We start from the raw sequence: 25,150 nt of genomic DNA, 5'->3' as shown, positions 1-25,150 counted from the left end.
AAGACCTAGAATTTAAGGGGAAGGCAATAATCAGTTGTAGAAGGGCTGAACAAATTATGTTATATGAATATAATGAAATATTATTCTATTATAAAAATGATAAAAGATGCAATTATAGACAGTCTTGGGTAATATGAATTGATAAGTGAGGTGAGCAAAAACCAGGAGAACAATTTATTCAAGGACGATGTTGTAAAGAAAAACTTTGAAAGGCTTAAGAACTCTGATCAATGAGATTCCTAACCATGTGTCCAGAAGATCTATGACGAAGTATGTTACCCATCTTCTGACAAAAGATTGTGGTGGCCTTAAGATACAGAAAGACATACATTTTTGGAAATGGCCACTGTGTGGATTCATTTTGTTTGACTATGCTTATTTATTACAAGGACTTTTGTTTTCCTTTCTCTCAGTTTTTAATGGAGGGGGGGGAGGGTGGAGAGGAAGGGGAGAATTGGCAATAACAATGAAGAAAAGAGGGCCATTGAAGCATTTTTTAAATGCATAGAAGCTCAAAAAAAAATGCACATGAGAGTATAGAAGGAATCACAGACCAGCAGGGCAGTTTTAAAAGTAACGTATACTTTTTTTTTTTTTAAAGCAAGCAATATGAAATAAGGATTCACAGTTTTCATATAATCCTCTTTTTGTATTCTGTCTACATGGAAATAGTTTCTTCTTTTTGGAATTTAAGTTCAGAAAAAAAAAGAAAAAGAATTAATTTAGCTAATAAGGGGATTTGCCACCAGATTCTCTTACTGAAGCTTCCAAAAATCTAACCCTAGGTAAGTGGACATATCCAAAGGTATGCTGCAGTGAGCTCAAAGAGGCTTGTGAGCATTGATTGTTAAAATTTCTGTTTAACCATTTAAAACTTAGAAATGAACAAGGGCTTGATTTATTATTGTATTAGTTGTCTAGAATTAATAAAGTGATGAAGAAAATGTTAATAATGTGGATTTAACTTAAAAGTATGTTTTGATTACATTATCCCCCCACCCCCACCCCACCCCACCCCCAAAGAGCATTTTTAAACATTTGCCAGCATATTCCTCCTTGTGCGTTACTATAACATTGTTTGGAAGAAAAGAAAAAAAAATAGAAATAAGAAAAAGATCAGAAAAGAAATTTCTAAGAACATTATCCAGTGAAATATCTTGTTTAGTTTTATGGACAGTTTGATTTTTTTCCTATGACTTGTATCACTTCAATTTTACATTGTTCCGGAGGTATTTTATTTTCTTCCCAGACCACCTAAAGAAAGGAAAAGACAAATAGGTTATTTGATTAGATTCTTCTGTATATCAATCAATTTCATAAGTTTACTTGTTTATTAAATTCCTATCATTTTATTTTTCTATAAAAGCATAAGACAGACATGGAAAAATATACGTAAAATCAGGAGATAGGAAGATAGAAGCAGCTAGCTCACTAGAAAAAGTTAACAGTTTAGTTAAGAGTTCATAAGTTACTTCAGATATCTAAAGTTATCTTAATTTGTACTTGAAGAAACCCAGTGAAGTTTAGTGACTTGCCCAAGAAGATCACATGCCTTAGTACACTAATTTTTGTTTAGAAAAACACAAGCTAATAGGGATGGGAGGTAAGCAATGATGAGATGAGATAATTTAAAAGAAAAAAAAAAACAATTGTGTTAAGAACAGTGGTGAAGTCCTTAGAAGGAGAATAAGAGATTTCTTCAAAGTCAAACTATTACCAAACAGCTTTCAGAATTTCTACCTTCTGTTCTCCATCACCTCCTGGAGCCTGCATTCTCTAGTTTGGGAAATATGGAGAACTTAGACAGACAGACAGACTGATTAACTCTCTCTGTCTCTGTCTCTCTCTCTCCCTCTCTGTCTTTCTCTCATTTACTTGTCTCACATCCTCTAAAACTAATACTGTAAAATTTTAGTAACACAACTTACCTGGGTGTATTTGTGAAAATTGTCACTAACTTGGTCTTTAACACGGGGAACAGGAGGCAGGATTTTCTGAATCACATAATACCTAGGAAAACAAAAGTAAATGTAAAACTGTGGATAATAATCACATGAAATGAGCACAAAATAATATGCATTAAAAGGAGGAACAGGCCCTTGGAGAAAGGATAGCATTGAACTTGGGCCAATATCTGATTAAAAACCTGAGCCTTCTTTAAGTGTACCTATTTTCCCAACTCAGTATCCTCAGGCCACAGCTATTTTTACTCCTTGTAGCAAAGCAGAGTTCTGTCCATCCTCCCAATAATTAATGTGCTCATTTTGAACCCTATTATGCATCAATCAACAAGTATTTATTAATTGCCTACTATGTGCCAGACACTGTTTTAGGCTCTGGGGACGCAAAGACAAAAAATGAAATAATCCTTCTTGCAATGAGCTTACGCTCTAATGAGGGGAGAGACAAAGAGAGATGCACTATGCATCCTCAAAGATTAAACCTTCAAGACTTTTGGGACACATTGTTTAAGTATATAGAAACTAAATAGAAATAAATACAAAATGGTTAAATATAGTAAATATATGGTTAAATATAATAAATAAATAATAAATAAAATAGCAGCATAGGGGATCAGGAAAGGTTTGATCTTCCTCTGGAAGGAAGAGAAGAATTCTAAAAGTGGAGGTTTGATGAGTGTAAATTTCAGGTATACAGGAATAACCAGTGCAAACACAGAGAGAGGAGATGACGTATGGTGTGAGGAGCCAGTTTTACTCCTTAGAGTGCCAGCTCCCTAGGGATATCATACAGACTTCTGAGTTTGAGCTCTAAATAGATCTTCCCTCTCTTGAAGAATTGTTCACTTAGTTTCCTAATGGAAAGGTTTTTTCAGTCTGTCCTCAACAGGTATCTTTTCAAATATGGCAGGGATCCCTGTTACATAAAGACATTAGCCTGAATTATTCTATTTCTTACAGCGTAAGTTTGGATTCTTATCACATCACTTTTTGATTATTGATTAGAATTTTCTTGCTGATTTCTCCTGATGTAAGTCATTTAATTGGATTCATTGAGGACCTTCTATTTTTTCCAAGTTGATAGCTATCCATGTGAGGTACAGTACCAGATAATTGTTTTCATGAGTGCATCTAAAAGTAATTAAAAGAAACTATTAATAACCCCCTTTCCTTATTTGGATGAAAAAGTGGGTGGAATAGGTTGAACTGCCCAAGCATGTGTGTGTGTGTGTGTGTGTGTGTGTGTGTGTGTGTGTGTGTGAAAACCTTTGATCTGTTTCTTTTAATTTGATTCAATTCAACATTCATTAAGGATCTACTATGTGCAAAGTCTTAGGCTAGTTCCTAGGCTTTAAAAGACAAAAAAAAAATAAAAAATTTAATTCCACGGAGTTGTGGAAACACTTTACATGCACAGTAAATACAAGATCATTTTGGTGGAAGAGAATAAAGCATGTTGTGGAGACAGACCCGCTATCTGTAAAAGCTTTGCATGTAGGAAGTGATGTCTGAGCTAAGCCTTGAAAGAAAATAAGAATTCTAAAAGGAGGAGATGAGGAGAGAGGTCATTGCAGGCATGGAGGACAGCCTATGCCAAGGTGTAGTGATAGCATATTGATTTCAGAGAATCTATGGGTACCATTAGTGATGATGAGTATGTATTTCTCAGCTATTTTTAAAAAATTAGGTTTGGATGACTAGGGACTGAACTCCACAATTCAAACACTAATTTGGTAAATATTATAATAAATCAGACAAAAGGATTTAATTCAGTTATCTCATAGCTTGTCTCTTTAGGAGTCAGCAAACTAGCATCCTCAAAATTGGCACTTATACACTATAGTTCCACAGTAACCTGGGGAGAAAGGATGGAATCAAGGTCACTTCTGATGAGGAGGTCAATGCAAATGTCATCATCTACTCTGGGCTAGTAGAGGGAACTTACAAGGCTCAGAGCAGCTAGGTGGTACAGTGGCTCGAATGCCAGGCCTGGTGTTAGGAAGACTTATCTTCCTGAGATTGTATTTGGCTTCAGACACTTTACTAGCTGTGTGACTCTGGCCAAGTGGTTTAATCCTGTTTGCCTTAGTTTACTCATCAGTAAAGTGAACTGGAGAAGGAAATGACAAAACATTCCAGTATCTTTGTCAAGAAAACCCCAAATGGGGGTCATAAAGAGTTGGACACAACTGAAAAATAACTGGACAGTAACTCTGGACTTATTAGTGAGAACTCTCAAGGCTCAGAGCAGAGTTATGAATCCTTGGGCATTTGCATGGCTGAGAATTGGAACTACAGCTTCTGCAGGTGGGCAAGTGGTTCATTTTAATTCATTCTTTCATTCAACATGAATTTATTAAATGCCCACTATATTCCAGACACTTTGCTAGGCACTGGATACAATGACAAAAAAGGAAACAATCCCTACTCTCAAGGAACTTACATTCTATTGGAGGAACAATATGAATACAGAGACATGAATGAAAAAAATACCCAAAGTAAACAAAAAGCAATTGTGGGGTGGGTGAGAAGGAAATGTACTAGCAAGAAGGGTGGAATAGGATAGGCTTCATGTAAGAATACAGTCAAGGAAAGCCTGAAGGAAGCTAGGGATTCTATGAGGTGGCAATAAGGAAGAAATACATTCTAGGTAAGGAAGAACATTCTGTTTAGAGTCATGGTAACAGGACATGTACTATTGTGTTGGTGAATCACAAGTAGTCCAGTTTGGTTGGAATATAGAATACCATTGAGTTCCTGAAGAACAGCAATGTGCAATTAGCCTGGACACTTGGAGCCAGGTTGTGAAGGCCTTTAAATACCAAACAAGGGAGTTTGTGTCTGATCTTTTTTTTTTTTAAACATTTTTTTTTTGCAGGGAGTTAATTGGGGTTAAGTGACTTGCCCAAGGTCACACAGCTAATAAGTGTGTCAAGTGTCTGAGGTCAGATTTGAACTCTGGTCCTCCTGACTCCAGGGCCGGTGCTGTATTCATTGCCACCTAGCTGCCACCGTATCTGATCTTAAAGGTAATAGGCAGTCACTGGAGCTTCTCAGCAGGGGATTAACATAGTTAGACTTACATTTCAGTAATAACATTTTGGCAGCTAGAGAAGCTAAGATAATGGGCTACAGAAAGTGGGTTTGAGCTCAATGAAAAGAAAAACCTTCAGGGCAGCACTCCCTTCCCCAACAAGAGTAGAAAACAGGGAAGAGGAAGAGAAGTGAAGGAAGCAGAGGAGATGAGAGAAAGAAAAGAGAGAAGAGGGGGAAAGGAAGGGTAAAAAGCTCAACATAAACTGAATAAAAATCTTAATATGGATGCACAAAAAAAAATACAACCCAACTCTTCTCTGTCTTACAGGAAAGAACAAAACAAAACAGCGTTTAAGAGCATACAAAAATAACAATAAAAACACATAAAAACCAAAATCACAAGTCATAGAGTTCTAGTTCACATTGCAGTAAATGTTTGCAAAAATGCACCTTTGCAAACTGCAGCTCTTCTCAAGTCACAACCCTGATATAATGCAACATTTAAAATTAAATACTCCCAAAACACAACTGCTTTTTGCATATTGCTAGAATATTAAATTTTTATAATTTTGATATTTCTTATTTATTTGAAAACTAAGAGAAAAATGTTTTTGAAGAAATTATATTTTCACAAAATGTGCATATCATCCATTTAACTTATTGTGATCATAAATAGCTAAAAATTAAAATGCATGCTTTTTAATAATAAAATAAACTCAAGCACCAAATTACAATTTTATTCATAAAAGCTACATTTGGAAAACAATTGATTTCTGAAAAGTTGCACCTGAGCATAATAAAATGAGATTGCACCATCATGCTGTCAAAGGGCAGAAGTCAAAGTTCACAGAGTTAAAAATACTGGGAAATTCGTGCTACGTAACATAAGTTTGCAGGTTACTATTTAGAAATGTATGTGGATTGAACATGGGTATAGATATCCAAGAATTACATTAAAATAAAATCATATTCTGTTTTCCAAAATTAGTTAATTCTGAATTTATATTCAGAATTAATATTCTGAAATTTGTAGTTCTTTGGTTTCACTAGGGTCTATATTGGCTGATAATTGAGAGAATTTTGCATATTATTATCATTTTCTTTGAAATTTGCTATTTCCACAATGGATATAAAAGCCATATGCAATGTATTTGGGTTCTGGTTCCCCTCCTGGACTACTCATAAGCTAGTAATTTATACCGGATTCCTCTCTCTCCCTCTGCCTCCCTTTCTCCTCTGCCCTAGGCTTCTGGATCTTAGCATCTACACCAGGTGCTCTAATCTATGCAAGGCATATCTGGAAATGTCCCAGTTTGTTATCTTTGTGAAGCAAATTAAGTGCATAAAAAATGCCTGTTATCTAGACTGATATGCTACTAGCCAAGCTGCCCACAGAGCTGGTCCATCCATATATTTGTCTTGAATAGGCATTGTTGATGGATTAACAAGAGGATGAAAATGGACTGGATTGCCTCTAACAGCACAGTGCTTTTAATCACCACAAGTGTTTTTATGAAATGAAGGTCCAGTGATGCCATATTGCTATCCATCATGGATTACCATAGTCTGTGGAGAATTAAAGTTGTGGGTCACCCAAAAGACAATGGAGGGTGTGAGAAATGGTGGGAGGAACTTTGTTTCCACAGGATAGTGATAGTAGATTGTAAACCAGAGGTTACTGGTTCTAATCAGAGCTGTGATCTAGCAGAACCAGGCTTCTGATGGGTGAGGGGTTAGAAGCTTGTATGCAAGCTTAATGAGCTGTTAGAGGGGGACCTGATATGGGCAGTTGCATCTGGCCAATAGAGAGCCAGGCAGGAGATTTGAATTGGGAGCCAATAAAAGGGCTGGCATTTGTCTGAGTCCTGTACTCTCCTGTATTCCGTTCTGGGCACGTACCCAGTTATTCAGAATGAATAAATGTAAAATATAATGAAAACTAGGGGGCAGCTAGGTGGCGCAGTGAGTAGAGCACCAGCCCTGGAGGACCTGAGTTCAAATCCGGCCTCAGATACTTGACACACTTACTAGCTGTGTGACCTTGGGCAAGTCACTTAACCCCAATTGCCCTGCCCTCCCCCCTAAAGAAAAAAAATATTAAAATATAATGAAAACCTTCCTGGCTTTCCAACGAGTATTGTTTATTCCTAGACTAAATATGTTTCTAACAGAGGGCTCTGGGTGAGTTCTTTGAGGGCAGGAATTTTTTTTTGTCTTTCTTTGTATCTTCAGTATTTAGTGCAACGCCTGGCACACAGTAGGTGTTCAATAAATACTAACTGACTGACTGCTGGGGATGAGTAGGTTCCAATGAAGAATTGCACAGAGGAAGCGATATAAAGGGTATGATTAGGGAAATGTACGATTGTTTAAGGAGGTGGCCCATCACATAGCAAGAACCGATGTATCCAATGAATATCCAAGTAATGTTAGATTTAGAGGAAGCCCCTCAGAATGTTGAGTGGACCTCTTGTGAAAGATTTTCAGAAGGACATAGACGAGTGTTAGGCAAGATGGGAGGGCATAGATAGGTTGTGATCTGTAGATCTTAGACAGTAGCCATCTTAATAATATCGTGCATTCATAAGATAAGTATGTGGGCTGTCCCAAACATCTTAGTTCAATTTTAGTAGCTTAAAATTTAGTAGATTGAAATTTTTACTATATCTTTGCTTGGATATTAAGATTTAATAACTTAAAACTGAACTAAGATATTTAGGACAGCCTATATGTAAGACTTATGGGAGCTCTAGGAGAAGCGGCCAGGAACTGACTAATAATTGGGGAGTATATCCTAGTTGCCATGTGAAGCTGATCCAATCTATCTGTAAAGCAGAGGGCTCATGGCTAACCTATTCTACCAACTTTCTGCTTCAGAAATTTGTTTCTTCAGTATGAAGAAATATATAATCCCATCAGCATAGTAGGAACACACGCAGTTAGTAGGAATCACAGGTACCATGAGGTTCAACCCTTTTAGTCAGTCAACAGGCATTTATTAAGTACTTACTATGTGCCAGGCACTTTGTTAAACCTGGGTGTACAAAGAAAGGCAAAAACAGTCCTTCTCTCAAACAGCTCACATTCTAATGGGGGAGACAACAAATAAATGACTAGTGACTTAATTTATAGATGAGGAACTTGAACCTCAGGTCGGTTACAGCACTTGACCAAGCTCACAGGGCTAGTGAGCAACTGAGGCAGGATTTGATCCAACACCACCAGAACTAATGCTCTTTTCACTACACCAAGCTGTGGTACCATGGCTCCCTTCTCCCATTGGTGAGTTCCTTTCAGGGTCTTCATTTTGGGGAGGGAACCAGGCCATCCTTGTTTTATTCCCCTGCAGGCTATGCTTCTGACTTTCCAGACTTTGCCCCAATTACTCCCTTCTAACCCCTTTGCCCTTCTTCTTGAAGACAGGGATTGTATTTGTCTTTCTATTTGATTATATTTGTATCCTCCGTACTTAGGGCAGTGCCTGTGATTTAATAAGTAAAGATTTAATAAATGCTTGTTGCCTTACTCCCTGTGACAGTAAGAACTGAAAGGAAATATTTAAAACTTTTCAGTGAAAAAAAAATACTATATTTTAGTTGTGAAGTTTTGTTTTTTTTTTTTTAAGGCAGGCAGGCTGACAAAAAAGGAGAGACTGACAAATATTTACATGCTGCTATCTGAAGAGGGAGAGAAGTAATTTTGTAACAAACAATGGTTAGTTCTGCTGAACCTCTCCAGGCCTCCTAACTAAGGTTCCTAAGGTGGTGGTTTGTGTGGACTATGGGGATGAAAAGTATAGAAAGAATTGCTCTATATCAAATAAGGGACGAACTCATAGAATGACAGTTCAGATAGAATCAAAGCAGTTCAAAAGATAGGTTTAACTGAAGCCTATGGGCTTCTGCTGGTGGGCTGGCTGTGGGTTTGGGGTTTAAGTCACAAAAGAGTGATAGCCCGGAGGTGATGTGTTAAAACCAAAGCTGTCATCACAGGACCACAAAAAACTTCGGCAATTCAGCAGAAGTCCAGCAGGTGGCAGCCAAAAGCACCCTTGACCATGGAGGACCAACAGATGGCTGGGCACTGAAGACAGAAGTCCAGCATGACAACAGGAAATTTGATGAAGTCACGGGATCAGTCTCTCTGAAGGAACTGCAGCAGTAACATTGGAAGAAGCCATGGGTAACAGCAAGGATGCGGACCTAGTACCTTTTTCTGCTTTGGTGGGGCAATCTGTGGGAGAATGTACCCCTATTTGTAAGTGCAGGGGTGGGGGGGAAGGATTTCCTTGTTATTTATTCTGATATAATGTTTAAATGTATTTTACATTGAAATAATGAGTCCTCTGGTAAAATAAGATAATAGTTTTAGGTAGATACTGGCCAAAATGTGCCTTGAACCTAGCTTAGCTTTCGGGGGGTCCACACTGAGGGGACCCTGGGTTAAACCTATAAAACGATTTGTTAAAGAAAATGATTTGTTACATGGCTGCTATTTTTCAATCACCTAATCAACAAGCACTATTAATTGCCTACTATGTGCTAGGCACTGTGCTAGGTATTAGGGATTCGATGATGAAAATGATTACATTCTATCAGGGGAGAAAACATGTACATAATTAAGTATATACAAAATAAATACTATTGCTAATGATAACATTAAATCTATAAGAGTAATATAACAGTGACTTTACCTTTTACAGAGATATCCTATAATGATCAGGATAATGAAGGCTATTCCAAAAAGTGGCCACATGAATACTGCCAGAGGAATACTTTTGGGGGCTTCATGACCTGATAGAATAAGAGTATTAGATTATCACAAATGCCAGTCTCAAACTTCTCTTGTTCCCTGTGAAGTAACTTGCGGTTTGTTCAGTTTTCTCACTTGGGCAAGGAGCACCAATAGGCCATGACTCCTGGAACACGTCTGTTGGTTTGGTGTCATGGAAATTGCCTGTTTGTCTTCGCAGATGTCATCTTACCCTGCTAGTAATAAATCCTCTGTTAATTTTCATGGGATGGGGAAGCTTACAGTCATTAACTATTGGGACTTTGGAAATCTAATACAATCTCTTACTTTTTATATGAAGAAATTAACAATCAGACACTTAGTCAAAGTCAGCTAGCAAGTGACAGAGCTAAGATTTGAACCCAGGTCTCTTAGGTTCCAATGCACCTCTCTTTCTACTATACCATGTTTCACACAATCTCAGAGTTAGTAGGTCCATCTAGTCTAACCCATACTAATTCCTCAATGATTAACAAACTCCCAGCAGATCATATTCTCCTCATTCCAGTGATTCGGAATCCCTTGGCTGTCATCATTCAAAATCCATTCTCCATTTGCTGCCACTCAATCCTTTATTTCTCTTCTTATCCACCTACCCGCTTCCTCTGCTCTAAGGCTACTCATCCTTTCTACTATTTTTTCTGGAATACCTGCTCCATAGGCAACCAATTTGCTTTCATCTTAAAACTTTTTTACCTCTTTTTTTGACTCTCACAGAGTCCCAACTGCTCCCAATGACACAATCTCCATGGCCACCCTTTCCAAAGGACATTCAACAAACCTAACCGGCATCTCAAATTACAGCTAAACTTTTCATATCTTGACTTTTCCCATCCTAGTTTCAATATATCTTTTTTTTTTTTTTGCTTTTTTTTTTTTTTTTGGCAGGGCAATTGGGGTTAAGTGACTTGCCCAAGGTCACACAGCTAGTACATGTGTCAAGTGTCTGAGGCCGGATTTGAACTCAGGTCCTCCTGACTCCAAGGCCGGTGCTCTACTCGCTGCACCACCTAGCTGCCCCTGTTTCAATATATCTTGGGTCGGCATAAGAAATTAAATGGGAGTTTTCTGGGAGTTTTGCAGAAGCTGCATGTGAAGGCCAGCAGTCGACACAGCAAAAGTTTAGAAACTCAGAAATGTGTAAAATATATGTATAGTATTGTCTAACACCAACACCCCCTAAAGGAAAAAGAAAAAATTCAAACTTCTTCTTTGGTATGAAGGGAGGACCAAAAAAATTTTCCTCTGATTTTCCAGATCACAGGGTGCTGCACCACTAACCCCCATGGAAGGGATAATTGTATTTCCCTATTAATTATTTTTTTAACACATACCTGCTAAGTAAATATTTTTTAAAATCAAAAAAGTAAAAAAAAAAAACTAGAAAAAGTTAATTACTCTTTTGTTATTGTTTTACTGTTGTGTTTGATAGTGACCCTATAGTAGTAGCCTAAATTATTTAAATACAAGCAAAATGAGTATAGCAAAAATAATGTAAGTGAATAGAAGATAACTTTACAAGTAATGGAATGCAAAATACTTCTTCCTTTCTCTAGAGTAAAGGGACTGGGTTTAAACTTTGTTTTTAGGAACACTTTTGCCACTAACAATCATAAAGGGGCACATGTTCAGACTATGTTTTACACAGATACACATGCTTGACTATAGCACATCTGTTTCTACTACAACCATGAATGCTTGAGGACTGCAACCTACCCACATCAATAACCCCTGTGGCTAGAACCAGTTATTCCCTCTCCTTCTCCTGTCCTCTACCACAAAAGGCCAATAGGTAGACAGTTCTCTTTGCTTGAACCTGGAAGCTGAACTTGGCTTTTTGAAATCACATTATGTCCAAAGTAGTATGCCAAACATATAAAATATTCATGAAAATTCCATAGTCCCATGTTGGTTATTTCAAATGAAAACAGCTTACCCTCCTCCTCCCCCAGATATTATTAACGTGTTAACTGGCTCACCTCCCTAATATTAAACATTAAAAAAGCACACAGGAAATATATAAATCTAAAAAGAAGTCAAATAAACCTATCAAGTTATAAACAAAAACAATTTATAGTATATTTTAGAATGAGGCATACCCAAGTTAGAAGGCTGATTAATTTTCTTTTCCTGTTCCAGCCTTACCTGCTATTTAAAAGCCTTCACTTACAGGGAATCCATTACCTCCTAAAGCAGCTGAATTAATTTTTGGATGGTTTTAATTGCTAGGAACATTTTCTTTATATCGAGTCAAAATCTTCAGCTCTTTCTACCTCTATTCGCTTCTCCAATTTGTCCTTCAAACTGTTGCTAGAATAATTTTTCTAAGGCATAGATTTTCCCCCCAACTTTTTGCTTTGTTTTAAAAACTTAGTTGAATCAGGCTTCCAACTGCCATGTCAATTAATTTCAGATATGGGGAAGCAAGCTCATAGACATTTTTCATTTTAATAAATAAAAATACTCTTTAGCTTTTGCATTTAATCAAAACAACTCAAATATACAAAATATAGATCTTTTCATGTTACTCATATGCTTAAAATCTTCACAGGCTCTGTGGTATTCCCTAGGTAAAGTTCCAACTACTTTGCGTGACATTCAAGGCCCTCTACAAACTGGTACCACACTAGTTCATATTACTACTTCTATGCCCCAGTAAAACCAGATTACTTTGGGGGAGCCAGAGAGGTACAGTGGAAAGTGTGCTGTGTTTGGAATCAAAGGACCCGGATTTGCATCCTGCCCTTCACACTACACGTCTGTGAGTTAGAGAACCATTTAACTGCTTTGAACCTAGAGAACCAACCTGCAAAGAGTGAGTAGGGAATAGACCAGGGGAGGTTTGTCTGAGATATATTTTGGTCCCTTACACATTTTCAGAGATACATTGGAGAAATTTTCCACCTGGGACTGCTTCTTGGGGGGAAAAGAAACGATTAGCACTTTCCCCCATGTATTAGACTGTGATTGAAAAGTCAGTTTGCGAGTGTGTTTATTTTGTAAATCAGACTAGTTCCTTTGAGAGAACTTTTGCATGGTTGAATGCTTAAATACTAATAGCATTGGTATATCTGTGCCAATCACAAATGTGGAAGCTGACATGATAAGTATGAATGTCTCACCTTCAGAACACAAAATTGCCTAGAATTCTCCTAAAGTACACTAATTGTCACTACACACTCCAAGCTTGAGGTCTTTGTTTATGCAGTTCTGTGTTTGGAATGTCTTTCTTCTGTCCTTCCAAATGTTGGATTTCTGCCCAACTCAAATCTCTTCTTCTCCATTAAACTTTCACTGATCCTCTGTCAATAAAACCTTTCTCCTTAAAGTATCATGCAGCACTTTGTTTCTCTACCTCTCTAATACACTTTTCCCCCCTAATGCATTTTTAACATTCTATTGTACGTTGTAGTTATTATTTGTGTCCTTTTCTAAGCTACGTGATAGCAAGGATCACATCTTACCTAAATTTTAGATTTCTCCCATAACTCAGCCCGGTGTTCTGTAAATAGTAAGCCCTCAACAAATGTTTGTTGAAGGAATTAGTGGATGAAAGAATCACATATTGTATGATTGTCAATTTTCTTTATCTTCTCCCAGCACTTCTGAGTTTTATCTGTGCTCCATTAATTTGCTTTTTGGACCCTGCCTTTGTAAATATTCTTATCTATTTTCTCTCAAACATCAAACTCCCTGATTTAGGTAGGTGCTGGAAATAGAAAGACAAGAACAAGCCCTGACCTCAAAGAGCATGGGGGTTTACCAAAATAGCTTACATCTATTTACTAAGAATAAACCACTGTCTTTCTAATTCTGCTTAGTGGTCCATTTTTATCAAATGCGTGCCCATCTTTAAAATGGTGTACAGTAGGGTTTTTATAAATGTGAAATTGATGGGATACACTGAGGAAAGCAGGGAAAGAAATTGTCTTCCTCTCCATAGCCAGATCTGTCTAAAAACCTACACATGAATTTAAAACCTTTGCCACAATCACATCGTTGTTAATAAATGCCCATGTATACACCCTTGCTTTGCCACGCCAATTGAGTTTGTCAGGATCTCCATGCCAATACCACCCCTCTCTTTTTAATCTTTTTTTTTTTTTACTATTAGGGAGAGCTAAGGTCCAGCAAGCAAGCTGTGCCCTGATCTTGGCATAAAAACAGTATTTTACACTCACCCTCTGGATGGGCTCAGCCACAACAAAATCCCAGAATTGTTTAACACCAGCACCAGGTGCTCTCAGAGCTTAGATAAGAACCTGCAGTACCCATGTTCCGGTCATGAAGTCCTGCTATGAATCAAACTTGTCCTGTTGTTCCTATTACCCCTCATTGTCAGGGCTATAGCTCACTGCATAGCCACTGGTTTAAGTATTGAGATCTGCCCACACTAAAGTGGGTCTCCTACTAGAGGGGACCTTGGTACATGTCTCTAATTTCCCTCCTTCAATGGAATAAAGAAAGCATTTTACTTATAACTACTGTTAGCTCTTTGGTTTTATTTTGTTTTATTTTACTTTTTTTTTTTTAGAGTTACCTATAGTTTTAACAATCTATGTGACCTCTCTGCTTTTTTTTTTGTTTTTTTTTAGAGTTAATAGCAATGACAGAGTTGCTGCGGTTCTTTGGTCATTTATTATCAGGATTGATAAGTTTAATTCAATAGACATTCATTAAATGCCTAATATGTGCCAGGCACCGTACTAGGCAATGGGGATAGGGTTTTATCCTGGACCTATCATTTCATTGGCCTAGGGAATTCTCTAGATGAGAAAATTCCTACCAACACAGATCAGCACCTTCTCTACAACTCAGAGCCTTAGAGAGTTGTCCACAGGACTGTCCAAAGTAGGCATGCAGTACACAGTGTGATTTTATGCAGCCCACCTCCAAGCATAGGAATTGACATAAATGCTTCAGTAAATGAAGCCCAGCTACTGCAGAGCTCTCACTAAAAGGGCAAATCAAAATATATTGCCTATTGTTTCAATAAAGACTTTTAAAAGTACCATGAGTTTTCATAGCGCTTGCTAAACCTAATTAAGGTAAGACTACAAATTAACTATTATATTAGTGTCCTGTATTTTTTATTTTGGGTGCGGCCCTCGAATAATTATTTTATTTTAATGCGGCCCTAAGATAGCCCTGGTCTAGAGCACTAAACAGTTAATCTTTGCCTATACACAACCAGTATATGTTAAAGGTGGGACTTGAATCCACTGTCTTCATGCTTCATTCTATCCGCTAATCTTCTCTACCGAACATGTACTAAGGACTACAAAGGAAATGAAAGCAATTTCTTTCCTCCATGAACTTATACTTTGCTAGGGAAATGCAGCACACATACACACAAATCAATACAAAGTAATTCAGGTTAGGGGTAGCGAGAGAATCCAACAAATGGGAAGATAAGGAAAGGCCTTGATTAGGAGGTGGGAATTGAGCTGAGGTTCAAATGTATTCAGGCATGCTAAGAATGAGAAGGAAAATCATTCCAGGCAAGGACATCCTATGCAAAAGCCCGCTGCACAGCAAGTAGAGGAGTTGGCCTGGACCATGGAGTAGGTGAGAGTGAGCAATGTGAAATAACTACAAAGGCAAGACGGAACTAGATTATGAAGGATTTTAAGTGCCAGAGGGGTATTTTGTGTCCCTGGCAAGGTAGAGTCAGCGAAGCTTGGCCTGGTCAGATCTGAGCTTTAGGAAATTTGACTGATAGCTATACAGAAGATGAACTGGAGAGAGGAGAAATTAGTGGCAACGACACCAATTTGGAGGCTACTGTAACACTCCAGGTGAGATTTGTGATGGAGTTTAGACTGTTGTGGAGGCCTGAACTAAACTAGTTGTGATATGAGTGAGTAGAGAGCAGAGGATAGAGGCAAGGGGCATTGGAGCATGACTTGACAACTGAGTGAATATAAGGACAGAGAGATGGCTCTGAGATTGTGAACCTAGCTGGATGGAAGGATGGTGTTGCCCTGGACAGAGACAGGGAGGGTAGGAAGAAGGGTGGGATTTGAGGAGAAAATAATGAGTCCTCTTTTAAATATACTGATTTTGAGATTTCTGTCACATATCAGGAAGAGATATCCAGCAGGAAGTTAGAGACGTGGAGATGTAGGTTAGGAGAGGCAGGAGATCTATAGATGTAGAATTAGGAGTCATTTTTATAGATACGATACTTGAACCCATCAGGAGGTGATGAAGTCATGGAGAGTGAGAGTTGTTGTTCTTCATCATTTGTTTGTTTGGTTTTTTTTTTTTTGAGGGGGCAAGGCAGGGCAGTTGGGGTTGAGTGACTTGCCCAAGGTTACACAGCTTGTAAGTGTGTCCACCTAGCTGCCCCTTCATCACTTGTTCTTGAAGAGGACCAACAACATCATGAACGTGATGTCTTGACTTGCTCATAAGTCAGATTTAAATGTGACAGAGCAGCACAAAGTCATCAACCTTACTCTTTCATCCAGAGTCATTGAAGTTCAGTGGCAAGACAAAAGTCAAGATGACCAGAGATGGCCCTGAATACAGTGAATGATCTTGGCCTTTCTAAATTAAGGTGTCCTTGGTCTGAGGTAACTCCCATTCAATGCCTTGAGACCAAAGATGGCTTAATATACCATCACAAAAATATCCACCTGGGAGGGTAAGACCCTCCAACTTTCTAGAACAGAAAACTATTGCTCTTTACACTCATCCTAAACACCAAAAACAATGAATCGCAGAGGCTTGGGCCTACTATTGGCCTTTCAGTGAAAGCCAGAGTGATTTGGATTTAAAGGCTTAGTCCAGTAACTGGATTTTAAGACAATGGGATTTATTTGCTGGTATTCAGGGTTAAGTGACTTGCCCAGGATCACACAGCTAGCAAGTATCTGAGGCTGGATTTGAACTCAGCTACCCCTACAATAGGCTTTTTTTTTTAAAGCCTGTTCTTTTTTCTTTCAGAGATATACTTCAAGAAATCATAGATGAAAACTACACCAGACAAAAAGTAAATTGTCCCAGATTTTTGAAAAACAAAAATAATAATAATACTATATAAGGATATCTTTGAATTTCTTGAGATTTTTAGCTCTTCTCATTTTACAGATAAAGAGACATACATATTAAGGTGAAATGCCTTGCCATAGAGTCTCCTAGGAAAACTCCTATTGAAATGGTAAGAACATCCTATAGGAAGCTGGGACCCTTCATCATTATGTGGCTGAGGATGAAAGATCATACACACACACACACACACACACACACACACACACACACACACACACAGAGTATGTTGGTACATAAGCTGCAATGTTTTTAATGATAGTCTTTTGGCAAATACTTATCCTGAGCCCTTGATTACTGAAGAATCAGGTCAGGAGCAAATTGAATTACTTATGGGAAACTACAAAACTCATTTAATGATGCCAAACTTTCCCTAGAAATGTAGCCCGTCTTTTGAATACCAATATCCTACTGGTCTGGTTTGGCTGGCTGGGTGCTATGGAATACTAGTCACTAAAAAATTAAAACTGACTAATGCTCAGAAGGCAGTGAGGAGGTGGACAGTGGATGTGAGAAGGCTGCAACTCATAATGCATAGGGACTATAACAGAAAACCAGAGTAAAGGATGTTATTAAAAAATGTATAATCAAAAAAGAAGACGGGCTGGTCAATGTGGGAAGAGCAAGAATTAGCTGTTGAATAAACCACTAGGCTCTACTAGATGTCAAGAGAAGGCAAAGAAGGCCCCACACACATTGGGTAGAGCCTATCATATTAGCTTTTGGGAAGATATGGATAAGAGCTGAATAGGGTGGTTAAGATGGGTAGATGAGTCTTGATGATCTCTGTCTTTGGAGGGAACATCCATATCATGGAATAATAGATTCATTAACATTTGAGATAACAACGTGATATGGCAGCAAAAAAAAAAAAAGCTAAAAGATCTTAGACTACCTTAAGAGACTCATAGTGTCTAGGACTTGCCCATAGCTGAAGCTGATGGGTCTTTTTCAATGCCACTGCAGCCAATCAGTATCTCTTCTTCAACATGTGGTTAGCTGACCTGAATCCATTATAGAATGTCTATCCAAGCTCTACAGTCTGTCTCTCAAAGGCACTTCTATTGCCCATTGTCACCATTCTCCTGGAAGTAGCTCTCTAATGTCCTTCATGCAGAGAAATGCTATCTCTTCCCCAGTTTCCTCCATGAAGAGAAATGCCAATTCTTCTCTAGCATCTTCCACAGAGAAATGCTATCTGAGGCACTGTGTGCATGCACTGGGCCCCGTTACAAAGGAACAGAAGCATTCACAGGTAGAGTTTCCAGTTCTTTGAGGATGGGAGAAATAAGAACAAAATAAAGAAGAAAAAACAGTAAAACAATCAGGGACTTAATCCAAAGATTATATCAAAGTGGAGGTATATTTACAAGAAAAAAATCCTGTAGCACAAGAAGAATGTGGTTAAGTTGACAGAGTTACATTCAAGAAGTTAGTGCCTAGAAGAACAGTAGGCAATTTTGAAACATGGTGCAACGGAAACACATTGCATTTGGAGTCAAAAGTCCTGAGTTCAAATTCTCATCCTACTTACTACTTATGTTTGACCTTAGGCAAGTCACTTTACTTCTAGTCGTTAGTTTTGTCAACTATAAAAATGAGATGCTTGTACTAGAGGGAGCTTGCACTCTGGGTTACCTCTCTTTTAAAACTTGGGAGATATATTATCATTTCTTAAAAAAATCTATTTGGCCATCTCAGAACTCTTTCCTTAGATCTGGGGTTTTCATCTTGGTATTTTTTTTTGTTTTATTTTATTTTTCAGTATAGAACATTAGGAATTACATTTGTGTTTTCCAAACTAAGCAACACGCAAGGCCTAATTAGTAGTTTCCTTGCATGTAGAGTCCTTTCTAAAGTTCCTTTCAGCTCTAAATCTTTGAAGATCATTTCTGTAATTGATTGTCTTAAAGACTTGTCTGAGGCTCTGAGAGACTGACTTGCCTGTGATCACACAGCTAATAAGTGCAGAAAGAGGGATTTGAACTCAGGTATTCCCAACTCCATGGCTAGCACTTTAATCCATAATCCCTTATGCTTCTCCAACACTGTATGAGGGCGTAGATTAGAACACTTTCCATGGAGCTGGGCTTGAGAACTTTGGCTGCATAGTGAAGTGACACATGCTTCATATGCCCCTCCCCATGGAGCCAAAGTGGCCACAGACAGCTCTCTGGGAGACATTTCCATCTAATTTCCCCTTCCCAACATGTGTGTTAGAACTAAAGAGTAGCACACTTACCAAATTCTTGGGGCTTACTCCATTCACTCCAATTTCCATGATATGGCCTTTTTGTTCTTATTTTCACAGTAAATTTTCCTTCACTAATTCTGTGGTTGAAATTTGTTTTTGTTATATCAACAAGGACCTTGAAAACAGAATAATTTTAGAAATATTTGTTCACATACTCATTGACAACAATACATGCATGTTCTAGATGCTAGAAACAGACAGATAAAGAGCCCTGTGATTCTAGAAGGAGGAGCATATGGTTCAGGGGTGTGCTGGAGCCAGCTCTAATTTGTTTGCTAAGAACCAATTGTTAAATTTTCAGTGTGAGCATTTACATTTCAGAAATCAGAAAATTATAAAAGGCAAGACCTGATTCTTTCCTTTATTGCTTGCCTAGGCTTAAAAAGGTGATGGATAAAATGTCAAAAATGCAGATTAAATTTATTTTATTTTCTCCCTTTCTCCAGTCCCTCTCCCATCCATTGAGAAGGTAAGAAATAAGATACCCACGATACATATGAAGTCATACCCATGTTGCAAAAAACAAACAAATAAAAAGCAAGGAAAATAAAGTGAAAAAATATGCTTTAATCTGCATTCAGAGCTCATCAGTTCTCTCTCTGGAGATGGATAGCATTTTCCATCAGGAGTCCTTTGGAATTGTCATGGATCATTGTATTGATCAGAGTAGCCAAGTTTTTCACAGTTGATTATCTTCACAATATTGATTTAGCTTTGTATCAGCTCATGTAAGTCTTCCCAGTTTTTCTGAAACCATCGCCTTCATAATTTCTTATACCACAATAGTATTCCATCACAATCATATATGACAATTTGTTTAGCCATTCCTCAATTGATAGATATCTCAATTTTGCATAGTTTTATCACCCTTTGGGCATAGTTCCAAATTGTTCTCCAGAATGACTGGACTAGTCTAAAGCTCCACCAACAGAGCATCAGTGTACCTATTTTTCCACATCCCCGCCCAGCATTTGTCATTTTACTTTTCTTTCGTGTTAGCTAGTCTGATAGGTATGAGATGGCACTTCAGAGTTGTTTTAATTTTCATTTCTCTAGTAAATAGTAATTTAGAGCATCTTAATGTGACTGTTAATAGCTTTGATTTCTTCTTCTGAAAACTGCCTCTTCAGAAGTATCTAACTAAAACCATCAGTAAGCATTCTTTGTAATGGGGATAAGCTAGAAGCCTTCCCAAAAAGATCAGGAATAAAACAAGGATGCCCATTATCACCAGTATTATTCAATACTGTATTAGAAATGTTAATAATAGCAAGGAGAGAAAGAAAAGAAATTGAGGGAATCAGAATGGGTAATAAAACTATCTCTTTTTGCAGATGATATGATGATATACTTGGAAAGTCCTAGAGATTCAACTAAAAAGCTAGTTGAAACAATTAATAATTTTAGCAAAGTAGTAGGATATGAAATAAACCCATATAAATCATCAGCATTTCTATATATCACCAACAAAACCTTGCAAGAAGAGATAGTAAGAGATACCTCATTTAAAATAAGTGTAGGCAGCATAAAATATCTAGGAGTATACCTGCTAAGACAAATTCAGGAATTTCATGAACTCCCATTATAAAGGAACACATTCAGTCAAAGGTAGAGTTCTCAGTTCTTTGAGGGTGGGAGAGATAAAAACAAAGTAAAGAAGGAAAAACAATGATGAAGTTAGTGGCTTAATTCAAAGATTATATCAAAGGCAAGATATGTTTACAAGAAAAAAAAAGCTTGTTGCACAAGAAGAATGTGGTTAAGTTGACAGTTACATTCAAGAAGTTAGTGCTTAGTGGTTTGGCAATACTACTCTTAGTTCTGTTACCCAAGGTGATCAGGGAAAAATAAAAAGAACCTACATGTTATAAAATATTTATAGCAGCTCCTTTGTGGTGGCAAAGAATCGGACACTGGGGAGATCATCATCAATTGGGTAATAGTCAAACAATTTTGTGGTATATGATTGTGGTGGAATACTGCTGTGCTGTAAGAAATGATGAGCAGGGGCAGCTAGGTGGTACACTGAGTAGAGCACCGGCCCTGGAATCAAGAGGACCTGAGTTCAAAACTGGCCTCAGACACTTGACATGTACTAGCTGTGTGACCTTGGGCAAGTCACTTAACCCCAATTGCCCTGCCAAAACAAACAAATAAAAAAAAAACCCAAGAAATGATGAGCAGGTTGATTTCAGAAAAAACATGGAAAGATTTGTATGAAATAACAAGAGTGAAATGAGCATAACCAATAGAATGTTGTATACCATAACAGCAATATTTGTTCGAACAATAACTGTGAGCAATTAAGTCATTCTGAGTATTGTAAATACTCAAATAAACAACAAAGGATCTATGAAAGAAGATGGTATTCACCTCCAGATAAAGAACTGATAAATATAAGTACATACTATACATACATATGTGTATGTGTGTGCGTGTGTGTGTGTGTGTGTGTGTGTGAAATGGTGGTCTTCTCTAGGATGAGGTGAGGTTGAAGGGAGGGAGATGGTTTGGAATTTAAAATGTAACAAAAAAATTAAATTTAAAAACCTGCTTTTTTATATCCTTTGACCATTTCTCAACTTGGGAATGGCTCTAATTTTTATAAATTTGGCTCAGTTCCCCATATATTTAAGAAATGAGACCTCTATCAGAGAAACTTCCTGTGAATCGTCCTCCCCCCCCATTTCCTGCTTTCCTTCTAATTTTGGCTGCATTGATTTTGTTTGTGCAAAAGCTTTTAAACTTAAGGTAATTAAAATGACTCATTTTAACCCTCCATTATCATCTCTCTCTCTTATTTATTCAGATTAAATTTAAAGTGAAAAGTGTGTCATGTGTATAAATTCCCTTCCCCACCTCCAGGGAGCCAGCTGTTAAATATCTATCAGCCTCCACTGAGTATACCAGAAACCAGGACTGGATGTAAAATTCCCTTATGAGCAGTTAGTAAGCATAAAGATGACCTCTAGAAGATTCAAGGGCAAGATAAAGGGACAATTAACTTCTTTAAAAATTAATTTTAATTTTTATTCTCCATTTAAGTATCAAATAGAATAAATATTTTTATAATTAATTTCTCACTTATGGTTTTACTAAAGGAAATTAGTTCATGGAAGTCTCTTATAAGTATTATTAATTGTTAGGCTCATAGGACCTAAGCCAAGTTTAGAAGGCCTTACAATAATGGCAGTTTGGAGCTTCAATAATGAATCTCTCCCTTAGATGAACCTAACATTGACTTTGGGCTTGATTTTCTTCTTGCTTGAAGAGTCCTAGAAGAGTCCACCACTATTGTTTCAATTCTGTAAGTCATGCCCTGGAGGTTAATTTGTGTTGATGTACATTTTGAAAGTGCCTAAAGTAATTTCTAGTGAACTGCTTACCAGCTAGGAAAACATGAGGTGCTATTTTTTATTTACTATTACACTTTTGGATTGTATTAAAGCAGATGAAGATACTATGCTTCGATCCAAAGTTACCTTTCACTTTTCTAAGGGTAAATGGAAAGTGAATGAATGGAATAGTAGATCAGAATTGTAATCAGAAGACCTGGGTTTAAGCCCTACCTCTGTTTGCCTACTGGCTGTATGACCCTGGGCAGTTTGACTAACCTTTTAGGCAATTCTAAGGCTGTAACGTTCATTCATAAGATAATGGAGGGCTTCCCTACAGTAAAGTCAGGATTTTTAAATGATATGTCAATATCATCAACAGTTATGAACAACACACTCATCAGACAGCATAGATATTGTACCTGATGAGGACTTATTCACTGTAGTTACCCAGTAACCATAAAAAAAAGGTAGATAAGAGTTCAGTTAGTCCAAGCATAGTGATGGAGGTCTAGCCTCTCTTTAGGCCTTTGATTTACTATGTTATCCTGGGGGAAAAATGTCCCTCCAGGGCAGTTTTCCATCTACCCAGCTGCAGCTATCCAGAAGAGCCTGATTTTATTTTGACCCAACTTTCTAACTAATAATACTAAATAAATTCAACTAATTTGGTTTTATCAATAGAAATGAAACAGCCATGAAAGATTTGTTGTTATCCAGCATAATATTTGCTTTTGGAGTAAAAATTTTAGTGATGTTTAGACAAAGTAATACTCACCTCTTGCTCTACAGCATTTTTGTCAGCAATCTGTAAAAACAACAAAAAACAAAAACAAATAAGTGTCTTGAATTTTAATCTCCTTGGGAAATGGCCTTTCTGATTTCTTCCCTTATTTCCAGCAAAGGAATTACAATCTCTAACGCAAAATGAGAAAATGTGGTAGGCTGTTCGGGAAAAAATTCTGAAGCTATGACGTCCTGTGGAAGATTGTAGCCAGTCCCAAAGTGAATTAAAATGATTTAACTATGCTATCTTTCCCCATTCTTTTCCAGATCACTTCTACAGAGAATTATACAATAGTATAGGGAGCAGTGAACTTGGAGTCAAGAAGCCATACACAAGTTTTGACGGGGTCATGCCAATATAATAAACACGACAGTAATTTATAGAATCAGTGCTATACCAATTGAACTGATAGAAGGAATACTTTATAGTGCTAGACAAACTAATAAAAATTAATTCGGAGGAGCAAAGATTCAGAAAAAAAGACAAAACAAAGGAAAAATATTTTCAGATCTAAACTTACTTATGTATTTTTACTTTTTGTGGAATTTGAGGAATTTCTCCATCCTTTCTTTCAAGAGTAACATAAAATGTGAGTTGGAAATTGCCTGGAAGGATGGATTTTTCTGACTGATCAGCAGGAAGAACTCTATCAATTTTCTGATATCTATTTCTCTTTCTAAGTAGAATTATTGTTGATTAGTTGTGTCCTACTCTTTGTGACTCCATTTGGGGTTTTCTTGGCAAAGATATTGAAGTAGGTTACCATTTCCTTCTCCAGCTCATTTCATGGATAAGGAAACTAAGCCAAACAGGGTTAAGTGACTTGCCCAAGGTCACACATACAGCTAATGTCTGAGACAAGATTTGAACTGACTCCAGGGCCAGTGTTCTATCCACTCTGCCATCCAGCTTCCTTCCCGGCAGTATGTTGGTACATCAATTAAAAAAAAATGTAATGACTGATTTGGCTAAAATGCAAGAGTCAGTTGTTTTCTTCAGCAGGGATTTCTACTTATTTTATCTTTGTACTTGGGGCCTCTTGGATCAAACAGAACAAGTCAAAACTTTCTTCCTCTTGACAGTGTTCTTCTAGCTCTAAATATTATTATCAATCTAGGAAATCCAAGAAGGCAGCTCACACACTGCCCTTGAATTTTCTTCGTGTTTTGTGTGTCCAGTTTCTTCAGCCAATCTTTCTGTCTCATGTTCTGCTAGCATCCCGTTCTCTATTCTAGTCAATATCCTCTGGATAATTAGGTTTATCAGATTCCTTCCTAAAAGAGGCTTGTAATTTTGAACACATTACTCTAGATGTGATTTGATAGTGAATCATTCTGGAAACTATGCCTCTATTAATGTAGCCTAAGATTGAATCTGTTGGCATTTTTTTGTTTTGTTTTTCGTTCATGTTGCCTTTTCATTGAGCTTGCTGTCTACTAAGCCTTCAGTTTTTTCCCCCTCACATGAACTGTTATTAGATATACTTCCCATATCCTATATAATTCTGCGGTTGAGAATCTGAACCCAAAAGCAGAATGTTACACTGATCCTTATTCAATTTCATCTTATTAGATTCAGCACACAATTTTAACCTATGAAATGTTTTTCAATTCTTCCTCTGTTATCCAACATGATCATGTCATGTCATCTAAAAATTTGACAATCATACTATTTATGTCTTTAGCCAAGAGGGGAAGAGAAAGAAGAATGGTGCCAGTATATATCCACCAAGTCAGATGCCACCCAGATTTATAGTTACAGCAGAGGAAGAAGAGTATGTGGAGAAGCCCAGTCATTCATAGAAGATAACTTGGAAGAAGAAGGGACCACAATGAAATCCATGACCTCAAGGGTTTGTATTTATAAAAGTGTGAGAAGCAACAAGCTAATAGAAATAAAAAGCTCTGCAAACATTAAAGCTATTATTATTACA

At 37.4% G+C, this 25,150-nt stretch overlaps 1 protein-coding gene across 1 annotated transcript in view; it reads right to left on the bottom strand.

The window, feature by feature from the left end:
* Positions 1-1,030: 1,030 nt before the first annotated feature.
* Positions 1,031-25,150, bottom strand: part of IL3RA (interleukin 3 receptor subunit alpha) — a 67,106-nt gene continuing 42,986 nt past the window's right edge. The window contains exons 8-12 of the mRNA XM_036746635.1: positions 23,209-23,238; positions 19,084-19,210; positions 9,691-9,790; positions 1,929-2,010; positions 1,031-1,254 (exon numbers count right to left, since the gene is read on the bottom strand). Of these exons, the coding sequence (XP_036602530.1) occupies positions 1,168-1,254; positions 1,929-2,010; positions 9,691-9,790; positions 19,084-19,210; positions 23,209-23,238 (426 nt within the window). The 3' untranslated portion in view covers positions 1,031-1,167. The remainder of the gene's footprint in view (positions 1,255-1,928; positions 2,011-9,690; positions 9,791-19,083; positions 19,211-23,208; positions 23,239-25,150) is intronic.

This window comes from Trichosurus vulpecula, chromosome 2 (assembly GCF_011100635.1).
Source record: "Trichosurus vulpecula isolate mTriVul1 chromosome 2, mTriVul1.pri, whole genome shotgun sequence".
NCBI classification, from domain to species: domain Eukaryota; kingdom Metazoa; phylum Chordata; class Mammalia; order Diprotodontia; family Phalangeridae; genus Trichosurus; species Trichosurus vulpecula.
Note: the sequence above shows the minus strand (reverse complement) of the source record. Positions and strands in the feature narration are given on the sequence as shown.